Consider the following 15,638-nt stretch of genomic DNA (forward strand, 5'->3'; position numbering starts at 1 on the left):
CCACTGTACACCACAAGGCAAATGAAAGCTTTTTATTATGATAAATGGGAAATTATTTTTGGAGATAATTGTTTTCAGGAACTGTTGGAATATTGATGGGAAGGGATATAATGTAGAAGCATCAGGGGAAATGGTTGTTAAGTGTATCCTGCAGATGGGAAGAAAGAAGGAATAAAAGGTGGAAAATGAAGGAAGGAAGCAATAAGAGAAGAAAGGATGGAAGGAAAGAAGAAGGAAGGGAAAAACAAACAAAGAAAAAAGGGAAAAAAGGAAAGAACAATGGAAAAAAGGAAGAGACAATAGAAGAAAGGAAGGAAGACAGAAAAAAAACACAAGAAGGGAGGGAGGTCAAGAAACAGAAATGATATGAATAGTAGACATTTAGAGAATATGGGAAATATTGCCTTACATAGGGCCCAAAAAAAGCCTGGAAAAAAGATTGGAGAGGATAGATATTTCTGATGCCAAGTGAAAGACAGTAATTTTGGGACTGTGATTTCCATAACTGTAAAGGTTACATTTATTCTTTATAGGGTAGCAAAATTCTTCAGTAAAGGATTATGCAAGATGATGTTCACTTCCTTTTAGCCAGAAAAAATTGACCACTGTGTATTCCACTTCATTTTTTATGAGCCTAGGTCTCTGTGAAATAGTCTTCTCAGTGCTCCTTTCACATCTTTATTCCTTAGTGTGTAGATGAGTGGATTGAGGGTTGGGGTCACTACTGTGTAGAAGAGGGAGATGAATTTCCCTTGAGTATGAGCATATGAGCTGTTCGGCTGGATATAGATAGCTGTGATGGTCCCATAGAAGAGGGATACTACCATCAAGTGGGATCCACATGTTCCCAGGGCTTTGCGCCAGGCCTGAACTGACTTGATCCTTATAACTGCCTTAACTATATGTCCATAAGACATCAATATCAGTGCTAAGGGCAAGAGAAGCAGAACCAACGAAGCAATGAATAGCTGAACCTCATTGGCATGGATGTCTACACATGCAAGCTTAATCATGCAGGGTACCTCACAGAAGAAATGATGGAGCCCCCGATGTCCACATCGAGGTAGCCAGAGGGTGACAGTGCTCTGAATGACACTGTTTCCCACTCCACTCAGCCATGCAATCCCTGCCAGAGCCTGGCACAGCTGTTGGTTCATCACAGCTGCATAGTGGAGAGGTTTGCAAATGGCAGCATAGCGATCAAAAGCCATTACAGCCAGGAGAACACACTCTGTGGAGCCCAACGCCAGGGAGACATAGAGCTGGACAGCACAGCCGAGGGCTGTGATGGTCTTGGCTGGTCCTCTTAGGTTCCACAGCAGCTGAGGGACAATACTGGTGCTAAAGCAGATATCAAGTAGGGAAAGGTGAGTGAGGAAAAAGTACATGGGTGTTTTGAGTTTAGGGTCTATGGATGAGATCAGAATAATGACTGTATTTCCCACAAGGGTCAGGAAATAGGAAACCAAAACAACCACGAAGAGTATCTTTTCCAGGTTGGACTGATCAGAGAAGCCCAGCAGGATGAAGTCTTCTTGGACATTGCTATTGTTCATGCCCATCACTCTGTTCAGAAAAAGGAGGAAAATATTATAAGAATTTAGAGAGAGGATAATGTGTTGGCCACCAGTTACAATAGCAACATTTTATAAATAACTCTTTAAAACAGTGAGAGAAATTACAGTGAGCCATGGAATAAATTCTGGCAGTGTCCTTCAGAAGCTGCAGCAGATGACATTAAAGATAAGGCTTAGTGCAGAGGCACATGAAGGCTAATTGTGAAAGCAAAGCATTTTCCTGAGAGATAACTATTAGAAGCTGAGATAAAATTTATCACAGAAAAAGATAAAGGAGGAGAGAGAATGTCCAGTGAATGAAAAACATATAGATTCAGACAAATCATTCAAATTAAATGGGGGGGAAAACCCAGTAATATGGATGTTTCATATGTGTAAAAATATGTGTAAATAACATTTTAATTCTTCAAACACAATTTTGAAGTGGGTTTTTTTTTCCAAGGATTTTCACAATATAAATGACAACCAGCTTCTGGAGATTATAGAGTTTATTTTTCCTATAACATGGCAAACATTTGGCTATTGAAGGTAATAATATTAACATTTATATCTAAATGTTTAGTCATTATGCACACATAATTTCAAAAACATATTTCCTTTAGAGAGTAGTTAACTCATTTAGTCCACCAGCTTATTAAAGATATAAATTCACACGTTGCATTCAGAACAAACCTCCTTGCTTTCTTTGGTGTATGATGCTGAGGAAGAGTCAGCTCTCTGGCCTTGCATGTTGAACGAAGAGGTGATTGAATCTGAATGGAGGCAATGAGGATTAGGGAAAGGCGGGTTCTTTGGTGGGGTGAAAGAGGCTATCCCAATGTACATCAAACTCATACAGAATTTTTACCATCTAGAAGATTAAAGAGGCCGAGACTTTTAAGGGGCTTTTTAAAAGTCCAAACAGTTATAAATTGCAAAAGTTTAAAACACATTCACAGACACAGCATATACCCAAAGACTATAACTGTCTTTCATATTTAAGACAAATATGCACTTTGTACATGTTATGAGTAAAAATCACTCAGAACTCAAAATTCTTCCCTAGTAATAAGTGCATATCCTGAAATTATTTATCACTTGTTATAAAAATTAATCATGGAAGTAAAATATATTAAGTAATTCTCCATGATTAATACCTTATATTAGCTTAACTTATTAGGTAAAAATGATACTTAGCAGAAATCTTTGGAAAGGAAATGAACTCAAGCGAAGGGTCAGGTGAGGGATCGGACATCTAACAACAGCATGAAGTCACTGAGTGATCCCTCAAAATAGCAAGAGTAAATAATAGTAAAATGAGAATATAAAAGGGCCCCTAAGGAGCAAATTACTTTATACATATTTATATATATTTCAATTCCGATAAATGCATTCACAATTATATACATACATGTTCATGCACACAAACACAAATACACACAGACATGCATAACTCTTCCCATTTTCTCACTCATGGTCAACTCCCATCCATTTAGCTATCCTGAAAGTACTCATTTTTTCCATCAAAGGAATAAGATAAAGCCCAGACCCATGTCACTTCTCCTATTCTCTGTAATGCAGCCTGCAGGTTGCTGCTTTACCCTTCCCAGTCAAATGAGAATTCCCCCTGTGTTTTAACCCCCCACATACACATAACACAAATACCTCAACAGAAATGCCATGAGAGACCAATTCACATACGTGAACTCCTTCTTTATTTATAAGAATATGTTCATTTTAGCCTTATAGAAGAATTGTATTTCACCATAAATGGCAAACCTTAATGTTATAAGCGCATCATATGATCTCCCCTCACCCAGATAACATTGCATTAAGCCAGAATCTCATTACTATTAAAAGTTAAGAATCATAGATTTGGTGTAAATATAAAATCAAGGCATCAATAGAAGTGAATAAGTTAAAAGAGAGAAAGTTTTCCAGAGTATTTGTTTTTCTTGTTGTAACATGAAAAAGAACTTTAAGCCATAGAGTTCAAGTTATTATTACCTTGAAATGACAAGTCAGTGCCTAAGGCCCGGGTACTGGTTGTAGAGACTGTTAGTTCAGATGCGGATCCCCGAAGCTCAGCAAGTCAGGAGAGACTAAGAGAGGACACAGGACACTGAATCTGAAAAGATCTCAGAGACACAGTGCTCCCAATATGGCAATTAATATTAGGCTCTTGTTGCATCCAGAGAAGAACTGTCCCAGGAGATCGTGCTGAAAGAGATGCTTTTGCCTCTCTGCTATTTTACTATTGTTTAAATCTAGGCCAAATCACAGCGATATTTAACTTCTGTCTTCACAACCTCCCAACATTGAGTTGTTTTCTCATATCTGCTGTATTCATGTTAAATTTCCATCAATAATATAATATATTATACACATAAGTATGTATATATTTATAAATATACCACATTTGCTCATCACTTCAAATGCTTTTCATTATAACTAAATTTTCTGTCACCTTGCTCTTTTGATACACGTACTTATACAACTTCAGGCCTGGAACATTTCAGCAGGGCTTCTTCCTCAATACTTATAGGCACTCTAATATTGCTGAAGATAGATATACAAATATGTTGAATTATTCCCTTAAAAATCCCTGATCTCTTGGGGCAGGCCCCATGGCCAGGTAGTTGGGTTCACACGCTCCACTTCGGCGGCCCGGGCTTTCACTGGTTCGGATCCTGAGCATGGACCTAACACCACTCATCCAGCCATGGTGGCATCCCGCATAGCAGAACTAGAAGGATCCACAACTAGAATTTACAACTATGTACTGGAGTGGCTCTGGGGAGAAGAAGAACAAAAAATTCCTCACCTCTTCATTTCAGATGAACTCTTGGTTCTGCCCAGAAATCTTTCTATATGTCCCATTTTGTTTGTCTCTTCCATCTCCATAGCAAACGTTCAACAAATTTTTGAATCATCCCTCCCTATGTCTTACATCCTTCCAAGCAGGTTATCTTGCTTGTAACTTCCAGGAAAGAACAGAAGCTCCAAGAGGAAACTACATTGATTTCCTTCCCGCCACCTATAAACCAATCTGCATTCATAGCCATTCTTCATACTTTTCTTCATGTCTCAATAGAAGAAGAGAAGCTCTGTTTGTCTAAGGCTAATCTTTCTTCCAATATTTTAGAGTCCAGGTAAAAACTCATGCACATACAAATTCCAGATGGGTAATAATAATGACTCAAGTATAAGAAAAACAATTGCAGTAATGTCAGAATGAATGGCAATAAGTGTTTAGCTAAGGTCTATATTCAGTTAAAAAAAAGAGTGCTGGTGACTTGACAAATTTCACAGCAGAGGCCCCATCTAGAGGAAAAAACTGTTCAGCTCCAGTTAATCCAATTACTATACGTTAAGTCCAAGAACTGCAATATATTCAGAATCTTTGAGACAATTTGGATTCTTACACAAGTCTATTGATTTTTTTAAATAAAATTTTTATATACAAAAAAGTAAGCATTTATAAAGATATAGCTTGATGAACTATTACAAAGTAAATACATCTTGATCAAGAAATAAAATATAAGGAACACTCTAAACCAACCCTCAAGTCCGTTTCCATATACTATTTCTACCTGGACATGGAACCATTATTTTGATTGTTTTTGAGCTATATATAAATGAAATCATACAGCATTATTTCTGCTGTTTCTACCTTCATTCATTCAACATTAAGTTTATAAGATTCATTCATGTTGGTCTGTGTAACAGTAGAGCACAAGTTTTATCACTGCATTGTATTTCATTGCATAAGTATGTCACAAGTTATCTATCCATTGCAGTTTGATGGACATTTGAGTTGTTTCTACTCTTTGTCTTTTATGAATAATGCTGCCGTGAATATATTTGTCCATGTCTTTCATGAACAAGTAAGCATATGGAAATATTTCTTTTAGGACTATACTTTGGAGTGGAATTGCTCAGTCATATAGTGTGCACATATTCAGATTTATTAGGAACCACTGACTGAAAATTGGTTGTACAAAGTTACACTCCACAAGTAGTGTGAGAGTTTCAATTATCCACATCTATGCTAGTTCAGTATATTCCTTCCTTTTAATTTTAGCCATTCTGGTGGCATATAGTGGGTATCTCACGAATTTAATTTGTGCTTCCCTGATAACTATTGAATTTGACTAGATTATCTTACATTTGTAGGTCACTGAGAGATCTTATGTGTAGTATGTGTTCAAGTCTGTAGGATTTTTCTTAGTTGATTTGTAGGAAATCTTTTTATATTCTAGGTGTTTGAAAAATAAAAGGTAAGTTTCAAGTTCTTTTTTAATCAAGTATAGCTATGGAAAATAAATAAGAAAGGAAATTACAGAATAGTCTCACTAATTAACATAGGTTTTAAAATCTTATGAAAATATTATCAGGTCAGTCAGTTATAAAAAAATAAGACACATAGCCAAATGGAATTTATTCCAGAACCAAAAAAGTCAATGTAATTCACCACAATAATAGAATAACGCAGGAAAATTACATAATCATCTCACTAGATTTGACATAAAGTATTTGATAAAACTCTAGGTCACAAAACAAACCAATATAATCAGTTAGCAAACTAGTGATAGAATAAAAACCCTATACTTTTGATTAAATAGGACCTAAAATATCTTTCCACAAAGATTGTACATTACATTGAAAAATTTTCCTTTGAAATTGAGGAAAAGACAATGATACCTTCCATCACCACTTCCATTCAATCAACATTATTCTAGAGATTACAGCCAGTAGGGTAAGATAAGATAGGAAAAAAGACACTAGATTGGAGTAGAAATAAAAATGTCATTAATACAGATAATACGATTCTGTACATAGAAAATCCAAGGGGATCAAAATGTAAATTAACATTAAAATGTTTACAAAGGTAAGTATGACAAATTCAATTGCATTTCTACATACCAGCAATAGTCAGAAGGTATTATTTTGTAAAGATATAATTTATAATATTATCAGTAAATAAAATAGTAGGAGTACATATTAAGAAATATGTGTAGGATATCTACACAAAACTTTTTAGAACATTATTGAGAAAAATGTAAAATGGCATAGTAGGGAGATTGCAATCATTCAAGGATTCAAAAATTCAAAATTTTAGAGGTATTAATTACAACTTTGATCTCTGTATTTAGCGCAAACTTAAAATTCCAACAAATTTATTTCTGGAAATTAGTAAGATTATTCTAAAATTTTATGTAGAAAAGTAAGGCACCACTAATACCAAGACACTCTTGAAGGAAAAGTACAAAATATGAAGACCTGCTCTACTGTCAATCGAGATATAACAACAAAGCTTCATTATATAAGAAAGTGTGATATCAGCACAAGGAGAGATACATAAATTAATGGTGTAGAATGGAAAGCCTGAAAAAAAATCAACATATGTATGGACCCTTCATTTAAAACAAATTTTGTATTTCAGGGCAATGGAAAAGGCATACTTTTTTTTCAATAAACGGTACTGAAATAATTAATTGCTCATATCAAAAAGGTAAAATCTGACCACTGCCTCACATCATCCACAAACACAGTTTCTGAATGAATCAAGATCTGGTCATGAAAGGAAAAAATATGTCTTCATGATCTCATAATAAGAATGATTTTTTAATTAATCAACTTCTTAACTATTCGATCTTTTCCTTTAAAACAAATGGTGCTGGAACAACTAGACATCCACATACACAAAAATGAATCTAGACATAGACATTATGCCTTTGACAAAAATTAACTCAAAATGGATCATATACCTAAATGTAAAAGCAAAACTATAAAACTCCTAGAAGATAACAAAGGAGAAATCTAGATGACCTTAGATATGGTAATGACTTTTTAGATACAACATCAACGGCACAATCGATGAAAGAAATAATTGATAAAGTGGACTTTACTCAAGTTAAAAATCCTGGCTGTAGAAGATACAAGAGAATGAGAAGACTTGGCACAGAGTGGGGGAATATATTTGCAAAAGACCTATCTGATAAAGAACTGTTATACAAAATATACAAAAAACTATTAAAACTCAACAATAAGAAAACAAACAATCCAATTAAAAATGGGCTAGTGACGTTACAGATAACTCACCAAAAATGACATGCAGATGGAAACTAAGCTTATGAAAAGATGTTCAATGTCATATGTCATCAGGGAAACGCAAATTAAAACAATAAGATACCATCACATATTATTAGAAAGGCCCAAATTTGAAAAACTGACAATACCAAATGCTGGTGAAAACCTGGAGCAGCAGGAACTCTCATGTATTTCTGGTGGGAATGCAAAAAGGTACAGCCACTTTGGAAGACAGTTTGGAGCTTACAGAACTGAACATATTCTTATCATATGATCCAGCAATCATACTCCTTGGTATTTATGCAAAGGGGTTGAAAACCTATATTCACACAAAAATCTGCACGTAGATACTTATAACAGCTTTATTCACAATGACCAAAACTTAGAAGAACCCAAGATGCCCTTTAGTAGGTGAATAGATAAATAGACTGTGATACATCCAGACAATGGAATATTATTCAGTGCTAAAAAGAAATGAGCTAACAAGCCATGAAAAGACATGGAGAAAATTTAAATGCATATTATTAAGTGAAAGTAGCCAATCTGAGAAGGATACATATAGTGCATGATTACATCTATATGACATTCTGGCAAAAACAAAGCTATGCAGACTATGAAAAGTCAGTGCTTCATGAGATGGAGGGAGGAATAGGCAGAAGCCAGAGGATTTCTAAGGCAGTGAAAATACTCTGTGTGAGATTGTAATTGTGGATATATGTCATTATTCATTTGTCCAAAGCCCAAGAATGTACAACACCGAAAGTGAACTCTAAGGTAAACTATGGACTTTGAGTGGTTATGATGTGTGAATGTAGATTCACCTTTGGTAGCAAATGTACCATTCTGGTGACTGATGTTAATAATGCAGGAGGCTCTGCATGTGTAGGGGCAGGGGATACATGAGAAATCTCAGTACCTCCCCTCTCAATTTTGTTGTAAACCTAAAACTGCTCTAAAAAAATTGTTACTAAAAAAATTCAAAGGAGAACGTTGACAGTAGGCTTGATCAAACAGAAGCAAGAATCTGCAGACTTGAACATGGGTGATTTGAAATTACCAATTAGAGGAATAAAAAGATAAAAGGATGAAAATGAGTAAAGAAAGCCTATGGAATAAATGGGACACCAACAACAGAACAATATATGCATTACAGAAATGCCAGAAAACGAAGAGGGAAAGGAACAGACAGCTTATTTAAGGAAATAAAGGGAAGAGAATCAAAACAAATCACTACCAAAAAATCATCAAAAACCAAAGAAAGATAGTAAGAGAGGAGGAGAGGGACAAAACAATTCTTGTAGAGATAAAACACAATTAACTAAAAGCCAATAATCAGTACAGCACTCACTTATCAAGAACTGCCTTAAATGTAAATGGGTAAAACACACATATCAAAAGGAATGGAATGGTTGAATGGAGCAAAAAGCAAGACTTAGCAACATGTTATGGAAAGAGACCCACTTTAAATTTAAAGACACACATGGGCTGAAAATGAAGGAATGAAAAAAGACATTTCGTGCAACTGGTAAGCAAAAGAAAGGAGTGGCTATATTTAGACAAAATAGATTTTGACTCTAAAAGTGTCTTTAGAGAAAAATAAGGTCATTATATAATGGGAAGAGGGTCAATTTAATGAGAATATATAAGATTTTAAAATATATACACATCCAACATCAAAGCATCTAAATATATAAAGCAAATATTGACAGATCTGAAGACGTAAACTGATAGAAATACAGTAATAGTAGGGGACCTCAATACCACACTTAGAGTAATAGATAGAACATCCAGACAGAAAATCAGTAAAGAAACAGCTGATTTGAATAACACTATAGAACAAATGGTCCCAAAGACATACACAGAACTTTCCACCCAACAGTAGAAGAATACACATTCTTCTCAAGTGCACATAGAACATTCTCCAGGATAGATCATATGCTAGTTCACAAAAATATCTTAACAAATTTAAGAACATAGAAATCACTCCAAGTATCTTTTCTGACCACAATGATGTGAAACCGGAAATCAATAACAGCAAGAAAGTGGAAAATTCACAAACACGTGGAAAATAAACTACACACTTGAACAACCATTGCGTCAAAGAGGAAATCAACAGGAAATTTTAAAAGTATGTCAATACAAAGGAAAATGAAAACACGATATACCAAAGACTAACAGGTATAGCAAAAGCAGCACTAAGAGGGAAGTTTATAGTGATAACAACTGCATTTAAAAAAGAGAAAAATCTCAAATAAACAGTATAGCTTTACATCTCAAAGAACTAGGAAAAGAAGAGCAAACTAAGCACAAAGTTAGCAGAAGGAAAGAAATAAAAATTAGAGGAGAAAGGAGCCAAATAGAGAAAAAAAAACAATTAAAAAATCAACAAAACTGAGCTGGTTTTATTGAAAACATCAGCAAAACAATAAACCTGTAGCTAGAATAACTAAAATAAAAAGAAAATTCAAACAAATAAAATAAAAAGTGAAAGAAGAGAAATTACAACAGATGCTTCAGAAATAAAATGGATTATAAAAGACTACTATGAACAATCATATGCCACTGAGGTGGATAACCTAGAATAACTGGGTAAATCCCTAGAAACAGACAACTTTCTGAAACTGAATTAAGAAAAAATATAATGCCTAAACAAACCAATATCAAATAAAGAGGTTGAATCATGAATTAAAAATTTCCCAACAAAGAAGAATCAGATGGTTTCACTGATGAATTCTACCAAATATTCTCAGAAGAATTGATACCAATCTTTCTTAGACTCTCCAAAAAATAGAAGAGAAAACACTTCCAAATTCATTCTGTGAGGCCAGCATCACCCTGATACCATAACCAAAGATGCTATAAGACAAAACAATAGACCAATATCCCTAATGATATAGATGCAAAAATCCTAAACAAAACGATAGCAAACTGAATTGAACAGCACAATAAAAGGACCACACAGCATGATCAAGTGGAAATCCATCACTTAGATGCAAGGGTGGTTTCACATATTCAAATCAATAAATATAATACACCACATTAACAGAATAAATAAAAATCATATGATCATTTCAGTAGATAAAAATATTTGATAAAATTCAACATCTTTTCATGATAAAAAAAAACTCACAACAGATTAGGTATAGAAGGAATGCACCTCAATATAATAAAGGCCATATATATGAAGCCCACAGCAACATCATAGTCAACATTAAAAAGCTTAAAGCTTTTCCTCTAAGATCAGGAACAAGACAAAGATGCCTACTCTTACCACTTCATCCAACATAGTACTGGAAGTCGTGGCTAGAGTATTAACCAAGAAAAAGAAATAAAACACATCCAAATCAGAGAGGAAGAAATAAAACTGTCTCTGTTTGCAGATATGTTCTTATATATAGAAAATCCTAAAAACTCCATCAAAAAGCTCAAAATGAAACAGTAGTTAGCAAGTACTTCCACATTTCAAATGACGATGCTGTCATACTTAGCTAGGACTTTGAAAGGAGGTGGACTGACAACTGGTTTTGTGACTATATTTAGAAAGCTAGGAGATGTTATAGTAATAAAAGATGCAAAAATCTCCATAGCTCAATATTTAAGTTCAATATTTATCTTATTTTATATAATAAATATAAACCATGTTTATATTTACTTCTCACTCATATTATATGTCTATTAAGTTTAGCTAGGGGCTCTGCCATATGTCTCCTCTCTCAGGATCACAGTCTGACAGAGTTGACACCATTCCTGACATTGTTGGTAATTCTGGAAGAAGGAAAAGATGGTTCCAGGAGATCTTGCACCGGAAATTAAATGTTCTGGCCTGGAATTAACACAGGTCACTTTTGGTCACAACTCATTAGTCAGACTAATCACAGGGCCCACTCTACCTCAAATGGCGTGTGTGTGGCAGGGGACACAATCCTATTATGTACCCAGAGAGCTGGAAATCCATGTAAAACATCACGAATACTTACTAAGGTGGCCCTTAGCTGATTATCCCTATTCAGATTCAGGAAAATGAAAGACGTGGTTTGATAAATGAAGAGAGAATTTGTTTGATGAAGATTGTGTTATGGATTCTTCCTTCTCACCTCAAATCAAGTAAAAGGTATTCAATGGGACAACTTAGGGAATTTGGTAGGTGTTTATGGCTATTTAGTAAACAGAATGAATGGATTTATAATAATTGCCTAAAAATACACAAATGTGAGAATCTGAAAGAAGCAATCTTTAGCTGCAGAGTAAAGTAAATCTTGCTGCTTAACTTCTCCTTTCCCCATCTGCAGAGTTTCACCCTGGCAAGTTCAGAAACTACTTATCGAGCTAGAGGCATAGAGAAACAGGCTAAGGTGGAAAGTAGACACCCTTACAACTCTCAAATCCCCACTGCAAGGTCTCTGACTGAAACAGACTTAAGTTGGAGGAGCACAGAATCTTTAACTGTAAATGAAGTATTGTCTGACAATGGAAATCTTAATTACTGGTATGAGAATATTTTATTATTAAAAGTGGACATTTTTACCACTTGAAAATGATCAGAAAGGTCATGGAATATTCTAATGATGTAACTTAGGAGCAGGGAAAGAACCACTACATGGTATGGGCAGGATGGGTAAAAAAAAATAAAGTTATTGCTCTTCTGTTTTATTGATATTCAGTGGGTGGTCTCACTGTTAACATATCCATAGGTAAACATGGATTGAGCTTTGTCAGGTGCCAGGCACTCTACCAAGCATGTTACATGAATTATCTCACTTATGGCTCACCACTCTATGAAGTTAGCACTATTATTCCACTCACTATAGGTTTGGAAACTTTCTTCTAGGGGTTAAATAACTTGCCCTGGGAATCAGAACCTTGGTTGGTCTGACTCTAGGGTCCATGACCTTATACAATACAAGATACTCTCCTAGAGCTCATAGACAAGTCGAACCTCCTTGGCATAATATACAGGTCCTTTGGTGATTTGGTCCTTTTTTACTCTTCCATGTGTATCTCCTGTCATTTCCTATTATAGCCTATCTCACCTAGCTATAATAGAGTATTTGAATTCCTTGGAAGATCCTTTTTTGTCATATATTTATTAACTAGTACATGAAAGATGTCATTGCAATGCAGAGGGAGAGGTTATAATTGGGCAATCAGGGCACATTTTTGGAAGATGAAATTTAAGTTGGACTTTGAGAAGTAAATATGGTGTAAAGTTCATAAAGTTAGTAAAAGGAAAAAATTTTCAGGAACTGTTGGGTGTTTAAATATTAATTGAACATGGGATGAATGAGGACATGTGGAAGATAAGTGATAAATTAGATGAAGAAGGTGGACAACCTGGAATTTTATGCCATTTGGACTTTATTCTGTAATCGTTCTGAGCCACCTAAAGTAGAATAGTGTAACAATTTATGGAAAATAATTCTTGTAGAATAATCAAACTTATCATGGGGAAAGAAAATAAGATAGGAAGAAAACAGTTTGGAAATTTTAGAAATTTGGTCACAGATGCCAAGACTTTAAGTGTCTCAAAGGAGCTCTTTGGACCAGAAGTGAAGTTCTGTTACAAAGCAGAGTGCCTCTTACACAACTGAGGGCATTCAGAGTTATTAAATTAAACTCTGATCATCAAACCAAACGTGCTCATAACCCATTTCAACTCAGGGCCACACATTTGCAAACTTTGTTAGGAGCAACTTAGAGGATCTTAACCAGGGCAGGGGAAGGCAAATGAGATGGAGGGACTGAGTTAGGAAAACAATAGGGGATAAGACTAAGAAGACTTTTATATGTATGTGAGGGTCATATAGGCCAAAATATAATGCAGGACCCACATTTAGATCTTATGCTTAATTAGAAGAGTTATCAAAAAGAATGCAGATACTTTGGTACATTTAAAGGTTATTGGAATAATCTTAGAAAGTGATTAAAGATATGTGGGAGATCATTAAATGGGTAAAGACTATCATGTTATGATGAGGTTTGGAATAACATAAGTGACGTAGAAGTAGCCTTAATAATTGGGTGGTTTCTACTAGTATGTATAGGCTGTGGGCTAAACTCAAATTTACTTTTCAAAACAGCCAAGTGAATTATGAACTATTGTTACCACTCTTGTACAGATGAGGACACTGTGACCTGACATAGCATACTCAAGTACTTAAGTTCTGCCCTAGTTAATCAGCTTGATAGTACTGGGCTTTGAACTCAATTGCATTGACTCAAATTTTCAACCACGTTATTTAGAGCACAGATTACACAGTCAAAACTTGCATTTAAGAAGTGAAGATTGGTGCTGATCCAAAAAGGTGTGAAGTAAAGAAAAGTGATTATTGCTGGTCTTAGTGTTTCCAGCAAAGTGAAAAAAAATACAAAGTACAGTAAAATACTAATGAATAAATGACAAGCAATAGGATATATTGGAGTATATGAGGAAATCATTTGGTTTAAAACTAATTTGGCCTGATCTTGTTTTCCAAAAGCTTGATGTGTCCTGTTGAGCATGTGTTGTGTATCAGCTTTAAACATTTACAATGTTCCAGAGACATGAACAGTGCCCTTAAAGATAGGGATGTAGCTTCCAGCCATATCATCATTTCCCTAAGGATAAGCATCTCTTCCTAGGAACTAAGGATTAATCCCTGGCTTACTGTGTTCAATAATCTGCTCATCGCGGACTTGCTGTGTTCACCTTATGACCACTTACACACCGTGTCAGCAAAGCAATCTCCTGACTATTGTAAAAGAGAGATTCCTATCATATGTGATATATGCTCTTTGTTCCAAGATGGTGTATAACCACTCTCTACACCCCACTTCTCTGGAATGCTTGCTTCATTTGTGAAGGTACTCTCCTAGGCTATATCGTCCTTAGGGTTGGTTCATAATAAACTCATCCCAATTTTGATTTATAGATTAATTATAGATTATTTGCATCAACAACACAAAACACAAAACAAAGAAACCAAGCACATGTTGAGAATGATGGAGGAATAGTGAGAAGAATTTGGAGTTTTAGAACAACATACCATTTTTGAAAAATATTTTAATAATCCTTAAGATTTACACAGCACTTACCAGTGTCACCAGTGATTTTTAAGTACTTTGCATGAATTAATTTATTTAAGCCCCACTACAAAGCTATGAAGTGATTGAACTAAGGAACATTTAGTTTGGGTAAAGAGCAGAGGGTTATGTGTAGCTAGTGAGTAGAAGAACAAAATTTCAAGCCAAGGCAGTCTAGCTCCAGAGTCCATGTGTTTAACAACCACAAAGACGCTGGGGGAAGTGACAAAACATCAAATAACATTGAATACAAGCTTTCACCCAGTAGGCCCTGGGCCCATCTGAAACGAAATTACATGAATTTTTAGTATTTCATTAATTACTAAGCAATTATTTATAATTATTTAACAATTATTTATATTGCTTTTATTTTAAAAATTTTTTATTTTTTCTTAATAGCATTTTAACTCGATTTACAGACCTAGTCCTTCACTACAAAAAAATACATTTTTTTGTTTCGTTGTACTTGTTTTTTGAAAGAATTGCGATACTGTGCACAAAATGTTTTAAACAATATTACATCAGGGCTGTTTACAAAGGAAATACTACAGTAATTTCCACACACTAATATATACTCTTCAATCTTCTGTTTGAATATTCAACATTATTTTAATTCCCTAATCATATATTTAGCACATATGTGTTTGGTAGATCACAAAATCTCTCAGTCTTAGCATATGCTTCAGTCCTTCAAAGACGTTTAGTAAGAGAGAGTATGAAAACGTTTAAAACACATACACACAAGCCTCCATGAGCTTACAAGTTGAGTCAAAATATGCTTCTTTTTCCAAACCGTGTTAGCCATATTGTATGTAAATACAGACAGAGAGGCAAGCAACATATACACTGTATGCTTGGGAGTAGCTATTTAATATTTTGTCTCTCAAATAACTTTCCAGCCCCGAAAGGCATTGTTTCTTTGATTTTTCC

The 15,638-nt window shown here is 34.9% G+C and overlaps 1 protein-coding gene across 1 annotated transcript; it reads right to left on the reverse strand.

The window, feature by feature from the left end:
• Positions 1 to 626: 626 nt before the first annotated feature.
• LOC124227284 (olfactory receptor 2G3-like) lies at positions 627 to 1,562 on the reverse strand. Its single transcript, XM_046641146.1, has one exon. The coding sequence runs from the start codon at positions 1,560 to 1,562 to the stop codon at positions 627 to 629; it is 936 nt and encodes a 311-aa protein (XP_046497102.1).
• Between the last annotated feature and the right edge of the window lie 14,076 nt (positions 1,563 to 15,638).

Source organism: Equus quagga, chromosome 15, assembly GCF_021613505.1.
Source record: "Equus quagga isolate Etosha38 chromosome 15, UCLA_HA_Equagga_1.0, whole genome shotgun sequence".
Taxonomy (NCBI): Eukaryota; Metazoa; Chordata; class Mammalia; order Perissodactyla; family Equidae; genus Equus; species Equus quagga.

Bases quoted from the DNA above. Each gene is read 5' to 3' on its own strand.
- LOC124227284 (XM_046641146.1), bottom strand. From the start codon at position 1,562: ATGGGCATGAACAATAGCAATGTCCAAGAAGACTTCATCCTGCTGGGC.